At 35.7% G+C, this 19,965-nt stretch overlaps 1 protein-coding gene across 1 annotated transcript in view; it reads right to left on the reverse strand.

Annotated features, from left to right (window-relative positions):
• The window catches only part of SCN9A (sodium voltage-gated channel alpha subunit 9), a 153,050-nt gene that overhangs the window by 52,537 nt on the left and 80,548 nt on the right, over nucleotides 1-19,965 (reverse strand). The window contains exons 9-17 of the mRNA XM_007183216.2: nucleotides 18,662-18,803; nucleotides 16,378-16,584; nucleotides 14,448-14,735; nucleotides 12,529-12,900; nucleotides 9,642-9,771; nucleotides 8,200-8,438; nucleotides 6,002-6,175; nucleotides 4,895-5,251; nucleotides 1,666-2,142 (exon numbers count right to left, since the gene is read on the reverse strand). Coding sequence (XP_007183278.2) covers nucleotides 1,666-2,142; nucleotides 4,895-5,251; nucleotides 6,002-6,175; nucleotides 8,200-8,438; nucleotides 9,642-9,771; nucleotides 12,529-12,900; nucleotides 14,448-14,735; nucleotides 16,378-16,584; nucleotides 18,662-18,803 — 2,386 coding nt within the window. The remainder of the gene's footprint in view (nucleotides 1-1,665; nucleotides 2,143-4,894; nucleotides 5,252-6,001; nucleotides 6,176-8,199; nucleotides 8,439-9,641; nucleotides 9,772-12,528; nucleotides 12,901-14,447; nucleotides 14,736-16,377; nucleotides 16,585-18,661; nucleotides 18,804-19,965) is intronic.

The following is a 19,965-nucleotide window of genomic DNA, read 5'->3' on the forward strand; positions in this document are numbered from 1 at the left end:
GGCAGTTAGGGTTTTACAACTCTAATCTTTGTAGGCAGAAAAATGGGTAATTGAATTAGTTTTCCTTTTCACATGAGACTAGACGCAGATTACTGTTCCTGAGCGGGGTATGTGAAATCTAATTTTCTACCTTCAAGCCAAAACAACCACATCTTTTGAATTTTGGATTACTTCTTCCATGTAAAGATTTTTAAAATAAAATATTTTATTCCTTACTTTGTGATCTTGGAAATAATTTTTTTGGCTACTTAAAATATATATATTCATAATTTATTTAATCATCTATTCATTCAATAAGTAAGTACTGAGCATTTACTCTGCACCTAGTACTGGTCGTATGGTGTGCATGCACACAAACACACACACATACACACACACAGAGCTGTGTATCTTTGTTCCAAAATCCACTATAAATTCATGGAGGATAGGTCTTAATATAAGGTTAAGAAGATAGAAGATGTTTGGGAAATACCTGTCAAACACTTTCAAATATGACCTAAAGAAAGGAAAAATGTTTTAAAGTGATATCTTAAAACTTTAAAGAGATGCCATAAAAAATGCTTTGTGATAAAACTCACTTATGATTATTATATTCCATATTAATAAAAATACAGCTCAATAACGCTTTGAATATATGCAACCAGGTGTGGGGAAGGAGGATACAAAAAAAGTTTTAATAAAAGTTTCCTGTTTTCAATGAGTTTACAGTACCATTTGATGCGTACAATAATTTCTCAAAAAAATTAAGATACAAGGCTAAATAATAAGTCTAGGAGAAGGCATAAAATTGTGTGGGGTTCAAAATGAGATCATATCTGTTTGAAGAGAAACTAGGAATGATGCAACAGCTACGACCTTTGAGTTCTGAGTACTGTTCTAAGCATACCACATGTGTTAATTCATTTAACCCTCACCTAACCCTATGCTGTAAGGCCTAATAATTTTACACACGAGGAAGCTGAGGGCTATGTCTTGAAGTACATGTTTAGGATTTTGACTGAAGAAGGAAACCCCAAGCAAAATCATGCAGGTTGTGAGTGTATGTGGCCCAGAAGAAAAATGGCTTGGTTCAGGCGCAGGAGCCCTAGCAAGCCCAGGCGAGACAGCTGGTCAGCTGGCTGGGGCCATGGTGTGAAGGCTTTATGTATGGTCCACAATTCACATCTACGCTGGGGGTCAAGGATACTTCAAAGGAGAAGTATGATTAGGACTGAACCTAAGTAAAATTAATCAAACAAGTGGATTAGAGTAGATGGAAAATGGAGGCAGAGACACCCGTGGGGAATACACGTGGAATGGTTTCGGCAAGAAGTAGACAGGGCAAAGGCAAAGGTGATGAACAGGAGCTGTGGATTCAACAGACACTGTGAAAGGAGATGGTATATGACTTTAGGATTGATAACAAACAGGGAATAAAGGAAGGGAAGACTTAAAGATACCTGGTGCTTTCAAATTTCGCTAAATGGATTCTATCAGTTATGAAGAACCAGTAAGTAAAACCTTACCATATGAACCTTCAGGAAGCTACAGTATAAATTCACATACACACAAACTACTCAGTAGTATGCAATATTAGAATAACCTTAGGACAGCAAAAATCTGAAATTTTAACTCATTTCGTACTAGTTAATAACATGAAACAAAATGCGTATAAAACAATCTTACCCCTTTGCTGTATTCACTATCTGAATCACTGCTAAGTTCCTCAGTATTCATAAATTCCAAATCAGATTCCCCAGGTGCAATTGGCACTGTCACTGTGAGGCTGGGATTATGAATAAATGATTGACAATCACTTTCTTCCACCAAGTATTTGTCCATGCTGTTTCCAAAACCACTGGTTTTATCTTTTTCTTTGTGAAAATTGTGATCCTTGCTCATTTCAGCAAGTGTGTGGTTAGAGATGTAGTTTTCCTTCTTAAAATTTAGATCTTCTGTTCGGCTTATCTCTCTGGAAATCTCTGGCTTTGTGGAAAATGCTTTTAGAATAAATTCACGTAAGGTTTGTTTCACATAATTTATTCCCTTCTTAATTCTAGCCACTGCAGTCTGGAGGTTGTTTGCATCAGTGTCTTCTTCAATTGCTGTAAGATTGTCTGAACTAAATGAGCTCAATAATAAAGCAAGAAATAGGTTGAGGACCTATGTCAGGGTGGGGATAGGGTGTGGAGAAAAAGGGAGACAGGAAATAAAAACGAAAATAAGTGCAGTTTTCTGAAATACAGGCCAAAATCCAAACCAGCAATGAAGAGCCCTGAACTTCTTCACCCATAGATAAGAACATATGATAGGTGTAGAGGAGAAGCTAGAGTCCTCATCAGTCTCTCCGTGTCTGAGCTTCTGTGAACTCTGGGGAGCAGAGGTCAGCCATACCCTTAAAGGGCTAGCATGAGGAGCAAAGAGAATGTTCCCTCACCATTACCATGATGTCATTCCTAAGTTCCTTTCTACAGCAGGAATCCCTTGTCCAAATTCCCTTTTATGGGTCTAAATAGCTCTTCTAACATTACCTTTGATATTTGTTACCTGTGAGAAACAAGTAGAACAAGAAAATTGTGACTAGTGTCTATTGTGCTGAAGGTAACTTAAGCCAAGATCTGTGTTCACTTTTCCCAGGAGATAAATGTCACTTATTACAACAAATGGAACATATAACACTTGCAGAGCTCCTGTAATAAAATATTCTGCCCGAGAATTTTGCCAACTTGCAACTTAATGAGGCTTTTTTTTTTTTGGTTGCGCTGTGTGGCATGCGGGATCTTAGTTCCCTGGCCAGGGATCAAACCCGCGCCCCCTGCAGTGGAAGCATGGAGTCCTAACCACTGGACTGCCAGGGAAGTCCCTTAATGAAGCTTTTAAAGCAAAGAAAAAGACCTGCCCATTGAACCCAATTCAAATGAGACAATGGCATTATGATTGGGTGGCTTCACTGCCAATCATTTTGGCCCTGGACAACTCCAGGTCAAGACAACTCCTACTTGAAGCAAAGGTCTGTTTGTGTGCAAACTATTTCTGTTTTTCCTCCTGGAGGTAAGGGTCCAGGTGAACTGAACATTGTGGAAAGAAAAAAAAAAAAAAGAATTCTTACAGAGGGCTAAAAATATGTAAATCATATTTTAAAAGTGTTTTACATAAAAAACAAAAAGATAATTGAAATAACCTTTCATTTAAGTCTCTTCATGGCCAAAAACATCTACCTCATATTTAAACAATCAAAATTAGACCAAACTGAGGAAAAGGGACTCACCCCTGATTTTGGTCACACCTAAAACAATTTCTCAGAAATGTAAGTAGAAAAGCACAAGTTAAAAATGTCTGTGTTAATATGTCTAGTTTAAGAGAAGAATCCGAGAGGGAGGGGAAAGAGAAAAGCATAGAAAACAATTTGATGAATTATTAAGGAATTCTGAATTGGTTATTTTCATTTTGGTTTTTATTGTCAATGAAAAATATATTTCACTATGAAATGTATGTTTGTTTATGTATATGTTTTAATAGGAATGTTGATGGGAAGCCAAGGGCTCATTTTACCCTTTAGTCTCCCTAATCAATGCAAATGTTAATAGATTTCTTTTTTTCCTTCAAATTTGTAATTAGATTTCATTTTTCCAGCTTTATTGAGAGATAATTGCCATACAACATTGTGTAAGTTTAAAGTGTACAACATGTTGATTTGATATCCTTATATATTAGGGAACACCTCCATCACGTCTCATAATTACCATTATTTTTTTGTGGTGAGAACATTTAAGTCTACTCTGTTAGCAACTTTCAAGTTGGCATGTGGGCTGCAAGGACAAAAAAAATGAGCAACTTATTTTTAAGCCAGTGGGAAGTGAAGGTACTAACCATATGGCTGTTATCACAGACAACCTCCTGGGATACCTGATGAAGAGTCTGATGCTAGGTTGACCAACTAAACCAAACCAACATGGTGGCTTTGAAAACTGAATTGAGTCATTGAAGAGCATCTTATCCCAATTATCTCCTGCCTCTAAGCTTGAAAATTCCTACCAACAGGTACGTATAAGAAAGAAGGAAACAAACAGTGAAGGCGTACAAGCTAGGAAAACACTAATGGAGAAGCAGATCACTTGTAAAAGAGATGCTATAGAGCAGTGGTGGGCAAACCTTTTCTGTAAAAGGGCCAGATAATAAATTATTTAGGTTTTGTAGGACAAAGAATCTCTATGGAGACTACTCAGACCTGTTTGTGTAGAGTAAAACAGCCGAAGACAATATGTAAATGAATGAGCATGTCCGTGTTTCAAAAAATTTTGCTTATGGAAACTCAAATTTGAATTTCATATAATTTCCATGTGCCAAAAAATATTTTTCTTTATTTTTTTTAACAATTTAAAAATGTAAAAAACATTTCAGTTTTGCAGGGCCATGCAAAAACAAGCAGTGTGCGGGATTTGGCCCATGGGCCATATTGTTTGCTGATAACTTGTGATAGGTGCTAGTCTTATATGTGACTTTAACAGAGCAGGACTAGTCCTTCCATTTGCCTTGTTCCATTATAACTTCATTTTTGTTATTATTAATTTAATCATATTCTATTTACTAGTGTAGCTTCACATTTGAATCAACACTTAAGAGACATGAAAACCACAGATGTAACTCATATGACATCACTATCAAAATGAAAGAATAGAAAACTTTCCATTAAAATAAATATTGTGAAAAATATAAATATAGCTTATCTGGCACAGAAATGTAGACAATATTTCATTTTCTTTTCTGTTCTTCACTGAATTTAAATAGTCAATATTCCATTATAATTAATAGTTTTAGATCTAATTAATCCTATAATTATAAAAGTAACTGATCATATCATCATGTAACAATTTTCTATGGAGAATTTTAAATGTATGAACATCAGATTACATACCACCAGGTTTCCAATGACCATGACCATCATGTAAACAATAAGGCACATGGCTTGACCGGCGACCTCCATGCAGTCCCACATGGTCTCTATCCACTCTCCACACAACACTCGGAACACAATCAGGAAGGAGTGGAAGAAGTCATTCATGTGCCAGCGTGGAAGTATGCAGTCTTCATTGATCTTACAGACACATTCTTTGTAGCTCTTACCAAAGAGCTGCATGCCAACCACGGCAAAAATGAAGACGATGATGGCCAACACCAAGGTGAGGTTACCGAGAGCCCCCACTGAGTTACCAATGATCTTGATCAGCATGTTCAGTGTTGGCCAAGATTTTGCCAACTTGAAAACTCGGAGCTAAAAGTAAACACAAAGCTTAATATTAATTTTTATGAAAAAGTTCTCAATGTTTCCAATCTTGAATTTTGTTCCAAAATTTAGTTCTAAAATATTGTCATTATTACCTAGCTAAAATCGATTATTTCTACCTTTCATTTTCATCTACTCTCAATATTCCTGTTATTTTGTTATACTTGCCACCATATAATTACCACACAAATTTTGAAGGGACTGTAATTTTAGTTCAGGATTGTTATAGAACCTCTATCAGATATTATATCCTTTAAATTGAAAATTTATCCTTAATTCTATTTTCTGATACTTTCATAATTTTTTTCATGCTGACATAGGGAGAAAGCCTAACATGTTAGAGGAAAAAAGCATTAGAAAGTGTTTACTTTTTATAATATTTTTGATATCAGAGAACAATTTTTAGGGTATAATCTTTAATTATCAAATCCACAAAGTAATGAACATATTATAATGGTTGAAATTCTATAAACCGTAAGCTTATTGCGATATAAATCATCGTGCTACCATTATACTAGCATACAACTGAATATGTCTTCAAGATCCTAAAATTAAGATATCTGTGTGATTTTGAGCTCTAAGTGCATTTGTTACTGAATGGGCTTTATTTTACTAGATACTGAGACCTAATCTTGTCTTTTGATTCAAACCTCCAAAAGTTTTAAATAATAATAATGCAAAACCAAAGAAACACCCCTTTATATATAGAATATAATGGTAAGGTTGGTCTATATTTACCAGTCTGAATGATCGTAGAACTGACAATCCTTCCACATCTGCTAGAAAAAGCTCCACTAAGCTTAAAGTCACAATAAGACTGTCAAAAATATTCCATCCTACTTGGAAGTACTCATATGGATCCATGGCAATTAGTTTTAAAACCATTTCAGCTGCAAAGATGCCAGTAAAGACCTACATGAAAAATATAATATTTTTCTAGTATTATTAGAAGGTATGGAATCAAGCTAATGACAATAATGACATGTTTAGCATTTACTGTGTTTCAGACAATGTGCTAGATACTTTATAAACATATTATTTCATTCAATCCTACAAACTAAGTATCACTAGTCCTATAGCTCTAATACAAGCATCGAAGGGTTATGAAGCTCTAACTCACCTATCAGCTCTCATCACCTTTAGACAGCATCATAGAAAAGCATACTAAAATTTCAGATAAATTAAACCTTTGAAAATTAACACAGGCAATCTTTGCAAAACAAGTTTTGTGGGTCAACAAGTTATCCTGGAAGATAATATAAAGGAAACAGACTGATACAAAAATTTTGAACCAGTCTTTTTTTCTGGTCTGACTACTCTTAGGGTAATAAGGAACAAGTTGACTCACTCTTTAAAGATTTATCAGTAGAAAAGGAAAAAGTATTTAATTGATACAGTAGCAGCTAAAGTAAGACTTCCAAAGCTTTGACACAAAAGTGCATCACAAAACATCATTAATTCATGACATGGCATCAAAGGACTCATTTAAAAAGGCAACAGTGAAAGACTTATGAATCATTCGGGTACAATTTGATTCAAAAAAACTGAGCAAAGAAGGTTCAAAGGGAAATAGTTAGCTCTATAACTGTGCGAGTCATTTTTAAAATAATGCAGCATCAAGAAGACTAGCAGGGAGCACCCAGACTTGGGATTGTAGTCATAGACAAGAAACATGGTGAGTCTTTTTTGGATTCACAGTGATGCAGTCAAGTCAGTGAGAAGGTACTGATTTTCATCATCTGGACCTCTACCAACAATTAGAAACTAGATTAAATAGTCCTGCCTTTTTCCAGTGAGGAATAGAAAGAAAGAAGAATGCTAACTTAGAGCACATGAGTTTTAAACATCCCGACTGGGAATATTCATAAGAAATTTTGGAGAGATGATCAACTCAGAAACACTCTTTGACTTCAAAGATCAATTGGTTTGGGACCACGGCAAAAGTAAAATGATCTTATACAGACATTTGCAAAGACATCCAGAGTTTTTCATGATTTATGAAGAGTCATAAGTTGGGACCCTTTGGTTGTGAAATAGTACTTCTGCCTGATTCATGCAGATTGTTGGAAACTAGCACTTTCTATTTGCCATAAGGCATTAATTAACTTGAGTGTGATCAACACTGCACATTAAAGAGCATCAACTTTCCTACTAGAATCCTTCTAGTCTGCCCTTATGTCTTGTGTCCAGTTTAATCATTCTGGTTTCCAAATATTCTTGTTCTTAAGGCTTGTTTCTGCTGATTCATTGAAAGCATGATGGTGATGACAATGGGTTTGATTTGTTGAGTACTTACTATATGCCAGGCTGATAAGTAGAAAGTGTTTATTCCTCTCAATAATATGATATATAAAATATTATTATCATTATATTAAAGAATTATTATTATTTTATAAAGTATTATAATTACATAAATGAGAAAATTAAAGATTACAGATATTAAAACATTTTCCCAAGGTCATAAAACCAGTAAGAGGCAAAACCAGGATTCAAACTCAGGACTTTGGACCTCCAAAGGTCTAGATTCTTTACCTATTATGTCAAAACAAAGTATCCATAGCTTTTCTGAAAACATGTAGGGTATGTACTCATAAGGAAGCTGCAGTGTAATTATAAAATGGGTAAGGAAGTATCAAATTTTCAAAGTGTTGCTGCTAAGAGACACGCCAGCAGAAAAACAGAACACACTATCATCTCCCAAGATGTGACTCGTTATGGAAATAGTATTGTTATTTATAGGCCTCAATATTACCGCAAAATTATTTAAAAATAGTAACTATCACCAGAAACTTGACTCTGTACAATGATTCATACTGTGAGTTCTGGAGATGCCTAATTACCTAGCTAAATATCCATCTGACTTCAAAAAAAGAAACGACAGTCATGACAAACAAACAGAGCAGCTCTGGGAACATAACCCACATTAAGAGACTTACCAAATTTCCCACAGTGAGCACGTTCTTGAATTCATCAGTCATTGGGTGATGTTCCATAGCCATGAACAGTGTGTTTAAAACTATGCAAATGGTAATAGCAAGATCTACAAAAGGATCCATTACAATAAAATAGATAAGTTTTTTGAATTTTATCCAATATGGAGAGCAATTCCAGATCAAGAATGTGTGTGCAAATCTGTACCACCAAGGTGGACATTTTTGCCTGGACTCCTCGAGTTCTGGGAGAAAAAACAACAGAGAACACCAAGTCAATCATTTGCATATTGTATACTTTTTATTCCTCACCAGATACAAATCAGCAGTATACTTTAACACTGAAACACGTCTTCTGTTTAGACTTTGCAAATTTAACAGTACTGTTTCTATGAAAGCATAGCATGTTACATAAAAATCTTATATCACACATTCATTTACTAGATCAACCATAAGGAGAAGGCAGTGAAATTAATGAATGAGAGCAGATATGGATATCTCTGAGAGAAACATATACTTAACATGTGACAGTAAACAAGAGAATTGATGTTTTCTTAATGGAGATATGTATATTTTTAAGATAAATGTATGTATACCAGTATACATACTTTCCCCTGTGTCCTTAACCCATTACAACAATAACACACTTCTACTCTATCCAGGAAAAGCTCTTGCTAGTTCACAGGTGAAAACAATCCCAGAACCAAGAGACTGAAAATAATTTATAGAGTGACTCATGCAATAGGCACTAAACACCATTAGCCCATTTAGTTCTCATCATAAATTTAGGAGATAGGTGAAAACTTTGTCTGGGCCCATCATGGGTATGTGGGGGGACAAGGTGGTTGCCCGTGGACAAGGTAAGACCTGGGGCGCATTGTGGGGAGAGAAGGTGGGAGCCAACACATTTTTTTAAATTGCCACCCTTTGACCGACCACTACTATTCACATCATATTCTCTGAACTGCTTTCTCTAATTCCTTTGGATCACAATCTTAACAGATGTCATGTCACATATTTACCATTTCACAATTTTATAGAAGGTGCTCAGAGGCAGCAATTTATAAACACCTGGAAGTTTGTATTGTTTTCTCACATTTTAGAAAGATGTTCAATTCCAAGAGACTAGGTAAAGTTTCGAAGAATACATAGTGAGAGAACCACACAGGCCTGGGTTAACCTCCCTTTCTTCATTTAGTACCATAAAGTTATCTATCTTTGAAAGGCATATCGCCCAAAGCCTGTCTTTAATCACAAATAACTTTATCCACTTTTTAAGCACATAAAGACAATTCCTTTAGTGTCCATTGGTTAGCCTTACCATTGTTTATAACCATTTTATATTCTTTGAATTCTTTCTAAGAACTTGCTATATCTATTTAAGGCTGACTAGGACTTACCTGAATTTTGTTAAAACTCTGTATGGTAAAGAGAATATTATTCCGTACCTTCTACAGTGTTTGTTAATATGCTTGCCCTACTCATTGCCCTTTGTCTGAGATTGGGATCATTCAACATATCCTCAGAAAGGAGGTAAGAACTGGAACGTCTTTTCTTGTGTATTTGATTGTTTGTACCCTGAAAAAAAAAGATGATTAATTACAGTTTTAAGAATGGAATTCTAATAAATTGTAGGTAGAAAATAAAATCTTGCTCACATAGTTGTAGTGAGTAATTAAAAGTAGAGTCTAGATTGTTGATTTGAATCATGGCTCTGCTACTTACAGGCTGTGTATCATAGGAGAGTTACTTAACCTATCTCCATTTCATCACTGGTAAAATGGGGATAATCATAGCACTTGCCTTACAATCTTTCTATGAGTATTAAATGAATTAATACTTAGGAAATAAAAGATAAAATGAGCTGCTTTCATTGTTAAATTCACTATCATTATCTATCTTTCAGAGTTTCCAATTTATTCAGATAGTTTTACTATGTAAGAATCCTACGTGTAAACAGCTAAACAATTGTTAAGTGGCGTGTGCGTAAAGGGGTAGAACCTAGATTTCTAGGTTAAATTAAATTTTTGTAATTATTCTTTGTTAAGGTACAGCAATAACACAGGCAACTGTAATGATTGTTTCTCACTGCCAAGGAAGATCTCATGAGCTGCTCTGAGGCTATGAGGAAAAATGACTCAGTTGGAAAAGGACAATTAAGACTGATGGAAACTGTAGCAAAATGGAGAATATAAGCTCCATCTAAAAGAGGTGACCACTCTCCAGCTCTAAAGGATTGCTGCTATGCAGCAGGAATATGAGCTCAGTCTTACCAGGTATACCCATTTTTATGTGAAGATGTCTTATTTCTAAATCTTAGCAACTAATTCAAAGTTAAAACACTATGCCAGTTCAGGGCAGGCCAACAATACACACACACACACACACATGCTCACACACATATATATACATATAAACAACTATACAAGTCTACATTTATCATCTATCTATCTAGTTGTGTGTGGTATGTATGTACGTGTGTATACACACAAACACACACACCATTCTACATATATATAGATATACAGATCTAGAGTTGTAAAGTTGTACAGTTTATATTTGTGTATATATTAAAACATTGACAAACAGGCAAAAATATGTGTATGTGTGTATGTATGCATGTATGTGTATGTGCAAAGACACACACACATATCTGCAGGTGGCTTTATATAGAAATCTTTCTATAACCATGTTTTCCCTGATATACTCTCTAATTTACTGACTTTCCAGAAGCAGAGATTTCTTTTTCCCCAAGTCAAACAATCAGCTGTGTTGATTAAATAATTTGTTCTCCATGTAGACATGTCTCAGGTGTCAAGTTTATATTATTTCTCATGCAATTTTTTCATCTAAACTGTACATTATTCCACACTATTATGTTTTGCATTTCTATTGAATCTTAAAGTTTCCACTAATTACTCAAGTTTTGTAGTTTTAGTTTCAGGATTTAGAGTGCTACTGATTTTTCTGTGGGTAAAAATAAAGTATTAAATAAAACATTCCATTTAAAAATAGGAAATAATCTCCAAATCTGATACACATTATATAATCTTTTACAGGTAATACACATTGTTGAAAAGCAAAACACAACAAAGATCTGATTCTGTGGAAATTTAACATGCTCGTTTGATAAGGAAAAATACCTTGACAGAGGGCTGAAGCTGTATCGTGCAAGCACAGAGGTCACAGGTGACCTAAAAGCACATGCATTCTTTCAAACCAAACGAAAATATGTGTGTGGCCATGGCTTTGATGGAACTTTATTCTCACTTGAAATACTACATTGTCTGCAACCATGAATTTATGAATCGGTAGCCCAAGTTCAAAGTCAAAGCCTTGCTGATACTGAGTAATGCAGTGTAACATAGTCAGTGGCCTTAAGAGGTAACCTAGATACTCCATAAACCGGAAAGACTTTCAAGCCTAATCACACCTTTTTCTCAAACCACTCAATGACTCCTAAAGTCTTGAAATTGTTGTTTTGGAAAGGTGTTTTGTTTTTGTCTTTATATATATATGTTTGCATTTCTGTATGTGTTTTGGATATTATGTTTTTATTCATAGATTCCAGATAAAAGAGTTTTGTTGTTTTTTAATGAAAACAGTAAGTTTCATTTATGTATGGGAAAAAGCACAGTTATTCTAAATTATTTCCAAGAAGCCTACCACACATTGGAGAGAAAGTATGGTGGTTAAAAGCACAAGCTTTGAAATAGAGGGTCTCTGTTTGAACTTTAGGACTACCATTTATTAGCTGAGTGACCTTGCACAACGTGCTTTATTTCCCTGTGCCTCAGTTTCCCTATTTGTAAAACAGGGATAATAATATATCACCTCATAGGGCTGTTGTAAATACTAATGTGTCTGCTATTACTATTACTATTATTAATTATTAACAATTCAAATAAGATCCTTGCAATAAGGTATATATTAAGTAGTGACTTGAAAAAAATAGCAGTAGGTGACAAATAATCCAAATTTCCTTAGAGACATGGGACCTATTATCAACTAATAAGATCAGCATTATCAATGCATTTTGTGCTGATATATAGATCTTTTATAAATTGTTTTCTAAGGGGATGATTCATAATCAAGTATAGTATCAGTAGATAAGTATCTTTTTTCAAAAATGGGGTTTTAAATATCTTGGAATTAGATACCTACAACAATAGTATTAGGAGTACATTAATCAGTTAAAGGTGTGTTTCTAACATAAAAAGTATTGCAAGATGCAGAGGCATTCACAGGACCAGAGAGAAGGCCCCTCCAGCAGAGAGACTGATGGATGCAAGAGTAAGGGCCAAGCCATGCCTGAGCTATTTAAAACGTACTTACACTGTCCTCAGAAGTTGCCTTATCTATTATCACCTCTGGCAGAAGCTGTCCATTGGGGAACATGAGGGCTGAGGGTCCATCTACCAAGGAGACCACACCATTGCAGTCCACGGTGCTGTGCATCCTCCTGTTCACCGGCAGCATGGGGGGGGACCTACTGGCTTGGCTGATATTACTGCTGCGCCGCTCCCGAGGTCTGTGGGGCACGAACAGTGAGCCCCTTCTGCTCTCACTGTCCCCGAAGATGCTATGCTCATCGTCAGCAAATTCAGTCTCAGATCCAATATCTTTTCCTCGACCTTTGAAACTAAAAAGACTTGTTCTGCTGCTTCGCCTTGCAGAAAACAAGGAGCCATGAATGCTGAGTGGTGACTGCAGAAAAAATAAGAGAGGACACGTATCTGCTGAAGCACCCAAAAACAGAAGTTCATTTCCCATAACTTCCACTGAGACCACTGGCCTGAGGGCAGGAGGCTCTGTACAGGTTTAAATGAAACATATTTAAAAACAAAGAAATTCAGCAAAAAGACAAATTCTTCCAAATAAGGAACGAAAAGACTGGAAAAGTTCATCCTTTCAGGACCAGGTACATTATTTGTTGCTGTACCGCTCTCTATAGTTCTGGCCTAGAGTGATCTCTCCATTCATTCTGTACCATTCATGCTGCTATAAAGAACGTATCACTTAAAGAAAGAATTTGGTATTGATGCCCGTTTTTGAGCTTTTCATATATCAACCCATACATTCCATAAGTATTGAAACTTTCTTGAGGCCCAAGACCATGCTGTATGTATCTTTGCGTTCCACTGCTTGCAACTCTACCCTGCATGTTGAGGGCTTGGTTAAGGTGTGTTAAGAAAGACCTTTTGGGACTTCCCTGGTGGTCCCGTGGTTAAGAATCCTCCTTTCAATGCAGGGGACATGGGTTCGATCCCTGGTCAGGGAACTAGATCCCACATGCATGCTGCAACTAAGAGTTTGCATGCCACAACTACAGAGCTGGCGAGCCGCAACTAAGACCCAGCACAACCAAATAAATAAATAAATATATTTTTAAAAAAGACCTTTTAATACTAGTGGGTTTACAAAGTCATAAAATATTAGAACTTGGAAAAGAAGCTGCCCAGTACAAAAGAGGGGAAAAAAGTCCCATTTATATGACTCATGTCCAAGATAAAACATGTGTATAAACCAAACTGCATATTCTTCAGAAGTATCTAATTGAATAAACATTAGTGCTTGCTATGTACAGGACAAGGTGGTAGGCATAGTGAATAATGGAAAATGGGTATGACAAGGTCGTTACCTTAAAACTAGCTTGGACTGCTCTTGTCATATTTCTTTTTATTGATATCACATGTATTCAAGTTCTGTCTCCCCAACCAGATTATGAAATCTTTGAAGGCAGGGACTTTTATTTTTGTATATATCTGGAAGGGTTTTACAGACTTAAGTAGTAGAAGATAGAATTTTTAAATGATGACGTAGATAAAAAGGATAGGAATTCTGAGTGGGTAACTGAAGAGCAGATTGGGAAGAGTGGCGAGGACAGAGGAATCTTTGTGGATGGGTGGCACCTGAGCTAATGGGTAAAGAATGGGTGGTCCTATGCCAGGAGGAAAACAAGGAAGAAAATCATCCCACTTAGAGGAAACCATATGTACCAAGTAATAAAGGAATGAAAATATTGGGCATGTAGGTGAGAGTAAACAATCATGGGGGACTGAGGGTACATGAAGGTTGAGAAAGGTAGGACTGAGGTGAAGCCAGTCCATGGCGTTGACAAGATGTGGGTCTTGTTCTGTAGTCAGTGGCTACAACAACAACTCACTCCTCTCCTGAGGTCCCTTCCCTCAGATAGAACACTTTGCTCTATGATGCCACCTCTGGTGATATGCATGTGACGGTGTCAGTGGTACCTGGTTAGGGGTAGACAATCTCTTTTCACGTGCTCGCCTATGACCTTCAACACCAAGGTGGAAACTTTTTCTCCTGATGCTCTCCTCGGATTCCGATTTGGACAATTTCTCACCATCTCCCTTTTCTTCCCCAATGGAGAGTTTCTTTTGACTCTTTTTCTTTCTTCTGTTTCTTCTTTCTTTAGCACTTTTAGAGCTCAGTTTGGATGTTTCGGAAGAACTCTCGGAGAGGCCCATTATCCGGCTTCTCTCAATGCTTGTATATTCAGCTGCTGCCATTGCTATTGCCTGTTGCACCAAGAGGTCACACACACAGTGAGTCATTTCCAAAGTCTGGGAAACCCTATTATGGGGCATCTGGTTACTACAAATTCAATTACACTGTTCATGTAATCACGTCCCTTGTAAGGGAAGTAATGTCGTTTTCTTTGCACTCTGAATAGAGAGCTTACAAAATATATGTTTATTGCTTTTCCTGCATTGTAATAAAGCCATACTGTGCCTTGGAATTAAACTATTACATACTATTACTATATAGTAAAGCAATTTAAGTAGTATATGTGGAATTTTAAATTGTATATGTAAAAGTTTTAATTTTAGGTAATTCTGGGTCATAAAACACATAAACCATGTGATAATTCATTTGTATATCTTGTTCAGGTAATTAACTCAATATTATCAATAAATTCAGGTACCACTATACTTTAATGAAGAATGAATTATTTGCAAATAAAATAAATTATTACAGAATAATATCTCAAGAAAATGAAAGAGCCTTTTAGGGGTTCTCTAGGAAATTCCTGGGATAGCCTAGTGCTACCCCTTTTATAAAAATTAAATTTTTATTATTAAAATAAAACGATCCTTGTAAAAATTTGGAAAATAAAGATATTGTGAATAAAAAACAAAAATCAGTCAGAAACCTACATCCCAGCAATAATTGGTGTTAACATTTCTTCCACTCTTTATATATATAATTTTTAAATTGTTTGTATCCTATATTCTATTTTGTATTCTACAACTTAATATATTGTTATATTAACACCTTTTCCTGTCATAATATTATTAAAACACATCATTTTATGGCCGAATAATACTCCACGACACAAACATATCACAGTCTTCTTAACCATTTTCTAATTTTTGGAAATATAAATGCTTTCTTATTTTTAATATTATTAAAATACTGTCCTGAACATCTTTCTGCTTCAAAGTTTCTCCGCATCACAGATTATTACCCTCCCCCAAATAGGTTAGGTTGCTTGAAGAGATTTGCTAGGTCAAACATGTGTGGAATATTTGAAATTTTGGTTCTCTTAGTACAAGCCTCCTCAAACTTTTCCACTGAAGTACCCCTTTGGAGGAAGGAGGAAGGAGAAATCCTCAAGAATTTGTGACTTAACCTAAAGTGGCCACAATCATAAGTATGATTTTCTTAACATCTCATACGTTATCTTAAAATCCTTGCAACACTAACCAAAACTGATGAACATTTTGCTTTCTACCTCACAGAGTATCTAACTTTAACATCAAATAATTTTCCCTAAACATTTGTGTACAATGGGGAAATACAACATATACATTTGTGTACAATGGGGAAATACAACATATATATTTTGGGACTTTGCATAATGCCATACACACAGAGGAATTGTGAGTAACAGGTTTAGGAGGAAGAGATTAGAACATTCTCCGTGCTGGAGTGAGCTGATTATGTGGGAAGGTGGAATGGGGCAGATGTCAGTTCTAACTCAATCCAGAATTGCTTCCTTTGACCACACCAGAATGAAAATTCAGTTTTCATTTATAAAAATGAAAGGAAACCAGGAAGGAAAATCTCCCCGGGGAAGGCTGAGCATAGGCCACAGGGCTTCTGCTGTTTCCTCTGCTTTTCTACTTCTAGGAAGAAGTTTAAATCAAATAACAATACCTCAGCTTCCTCTTGCTCTTTTTTAAGTCGATCTAACATCTGTTGAAATTCTAACTCTTTCTGCCTAGCTTCTTCGATGTTTGCCTGGTTCTGTTCTTCATAGGCCATGGCAACTACAGCCAGGATCAAGTTTATTAGATAAAATGATCCCAGGAAAATCACCACAACAAAGAAGATCATGTAGGTTTTCCCAGCAGCACGCAGTGTCTAGGGAAAAATGGAAATTATTATTTTAATAACACAAAGGGTTTTTCTGTTAAATCATTTCAACTTGAATGGCATATTAGGTATGTAAATCGTACAGTTCTGTATACTCTCATGTTATCAAAAATATAAAGGAATAAAATTGTATCTTCATCGAAAACAATCAGTATGAAAATACACACTTTTCAGTACAAAAGATATAGCAATTAATTAAGCTTGTACCGAAATTAAGTATGATTCTTGACTATTAGTAAGCATAATAATAACCCTGGATTTTTTCTCCCCTAATCTGAAAATTACTCAAAAACTAGCTGCTTTACTCATTTTCAAATTATAGGACTAGATAATTTCCATAGTATCATTTACTGATAAAATTGTATCTTTAAGAAATATTAATGATTATGTTAATACAAGGTAGATAGCCTCATTATATGAACTTATGCATTCATCTTTTATGTATTTTTAATTAACATTTATTAAAAATTTTTAAATGTAATACATGGTAAAAAATTCAAATGGTACAAACAGATATTAAATGAAAAATAAGTCTCTTCATTCTATCTCTGATGCCTGGTAACTCAATTGCCTTTTCTATCAGTTACTGTTGTTACTGATTTCTTCTTTTGGATAAATTCTTTGTAGTGGAATTCTTAGGTCAACAGGTATATTCATTTTAATTTTCATAGAAATTGCCATGATATCTTCTCCAGTGGTTCCCAGAAATGTGTGAGAAAGTCTACCTCCCCACATCTAGTCAGACAGTATCTCTCTTTTGATCAACTTTTTGATTTTGGTGATCCGACAGGTGAAAAGTTATACGTCACTCCAGTTTTAATTTGCAGTAAAGGTGAGTATCTTTTTGCATACTTAAAAAGTCATTTGTATTTCTTTTTTTTCCCGTGAAGTAAGATTTTTATATAATTTCTACATTCATTTATAATATTCTCAGAAATTAAATAGACATAAAACAGGCCAAAAGAAGAATCCGTAGCAATTTGAGAAGTGAGTCATTATTTTTTATAATATAGAATAATCATTTTTGGTCTCCTTCCTCTTGGGGTTGGGTACTGATAACATATAGGTGAAAAGATAGAGCCACAATCCCAAGAGGATCACATGTAAGTTAGAGAGGAGATGGTCACATGAATGAAGAATTCCAGTACAAGAGATGGATGCTATAAACTGAAGAACAGTCAAAGGGCATGGACGTATAGAAGAAGGAACAAGTGAGTTGAGAGAGAAAAACTCAGAGACATGAATTGAGTCTTCCATTCTCATATTAGTTTGCTCAGGCTGCCATAACAAAATGCTATAAATTGGGTAACTTAAACAACAGAAATTTATTTTCTCAGTCCTAGAGGATTGAAGTCCAAGATCAAAGTATTGGCAGGTTTGGTTTCTCCTGCGGTCTCTCCCCTTGGCTTGTGGATGGCTACCTTCTCACTGAGTCCTCACAAGGTATTTTCTCTCTGTGTGTGTGTATCGCTACTCATGTCCTAATGTTTCCTTCTTATAAGGACATCAGATTGGTTTCGGACCCACCCTAATGGCCTCATTTTAACTTAGTTACCTCTTTAAAGGCCTTAACTCTAAATATAGTCATTCTAAGGTCCTGGGAGTTAGGACTTCAACATATGAATTTGGGGGAGATACTATTCAGTCCAGAACAACTGTACATGGGAGTGCACAAAATAAAGAACAGTGAGCAAAGGAGAGCCTGGTGTTTAGGGCACTGCAGACAGGGAGGCAAGTGTGGAAAGCATAGCGTGTGTAGGAGTGCTGTGAGAGAACATTACAGTATATTTCTTGTTATTTACCTAGGACCCCGTGGGATGCTATATTCAGAAAGGGGGAAAGAGATCTAGAGATCCAAAACCCCAGAAGAATAAGAAAATAATTCATGATTTAAGAACTATCCATTCTAATAGTGCTGGAAATAGAACATGTCTAATTTTAGTACTAAGACAATAGAGTTTTCTCCATTATAAATTGAATAAAACATCTCATATATAAAGCTGGTAAGGAACATACATCAGATTTTTGTGCAATGAATGCAATGAATGTTTCTCTTGGCACTCACCTGTTGGTAAAGGTTTTCCCAGTAATCCTGGGTCATTAGCCGAAACAAGGCTAAGAAGGCCCAACTGAAAGTATCGAAGCTCGTGTAGCCATAATCAGGGTTCCTGCCAACCTTCACACAGGTGTACCCTTCTGGACACTGACTACATGTGAAAAAGGATATCATAAGTCAGAGTACCTTCAGGATGCAAGCTAAAGGGTACTACAGAGACGTCGGAAATTCAAGGTTTCCTTTCCAGGGGGACAATATTGAATAATGATAAAGAACACATTATTTGGAGCCAGCAAGAACTGGGTTTGAATCCCATCCTTACTTTTTACTAGTTGTTGACTTTGTCAAATTACTTAAATTCTCCAAGGCCCAGTTCCTTCTTTCTGTGAGACAAGATAATAATACCTACCTCCAAAGGTTAAGACTGTTATTAAGTTTAAAGAAGATAATGTATGCAAATTACCTAGCCTAGTTCCTGCACATAGAAAGCATTTAATAAATGGTAGCTGCTATTAGTATCATCATCATCAATCATTAAGACTTGGAAACTTTCACCAGATGTCATAAAGTAGTCCTTGTGGCCATAAAGATTGATATATAGGCCTCTAATAAAACTGTGTCTCCCCAAATTATTCTTGGGGTGAATTAGAATCAAGAACAGTCAACAGATAGCAATTGTGTAAGTGCATAGATTTCTAGTTTTTAAAAACTTTTTTTCTTTTTAAAATTAGTGGATTGGTATCCATGATGTCAAATAAACACAGTGTTCTGAGGTGTCTTTAGGAGCAGCAACCTTATCTTGTTTATTTTTATGTTCCCAGTGTACACAGAGCCCCTGGGCAGGGGGGAGTGCAAGAACAAAGGCCCTGCAGCAGAAATAAAGTCGGTGTGTGCGAGAAAGAGCAAAATGGGTACTTACATAAATACGACATTCTTAAAATATCTTTACCCCAGTCCATGGGATCCTTTTGTTTAGAGTGGCCAAAATGTCACTGCATTCTGTCACCTATGAACCATACTTGATGGGAGAATGAGTATAATTTGGGGATGGAAAGAAAAGTTGATTTTGTCACTCTTCTTCCCAGAAAGAAGAAAGGTTGGAAACTATCCAACCAACTTTTGGTGGGGTTTTCTGGAAGTAATTTTTTTCTACTTGCTTAGGATGTATATGATTTGTATCTTGTTTTAATTCAAGCACTACCTCAAAGTATTGCTTTCAAATGCATGGTATGCATTAACCATGAAAGTTTTAAAGTTTGGACTCACTGTGGGACAGAATGAGTCAAAAAATGCCATGAAATATATGAAAATAA

Source organism: Balaenoptera acutorostrata, chromosome 8 (assembly GCF_949987535.1).
Source record: "Balaenoptera acutorostrata chromosome 8, mBalAcu1.1, whole genome shotgun sequence".
Lineage (NCBI taxonomy): Eukaryota > Metazoa > Chordata > Mammalia > Artiodactyla > Balaenopteridae > Balaenoptera > Balaenoptera acutorostrata.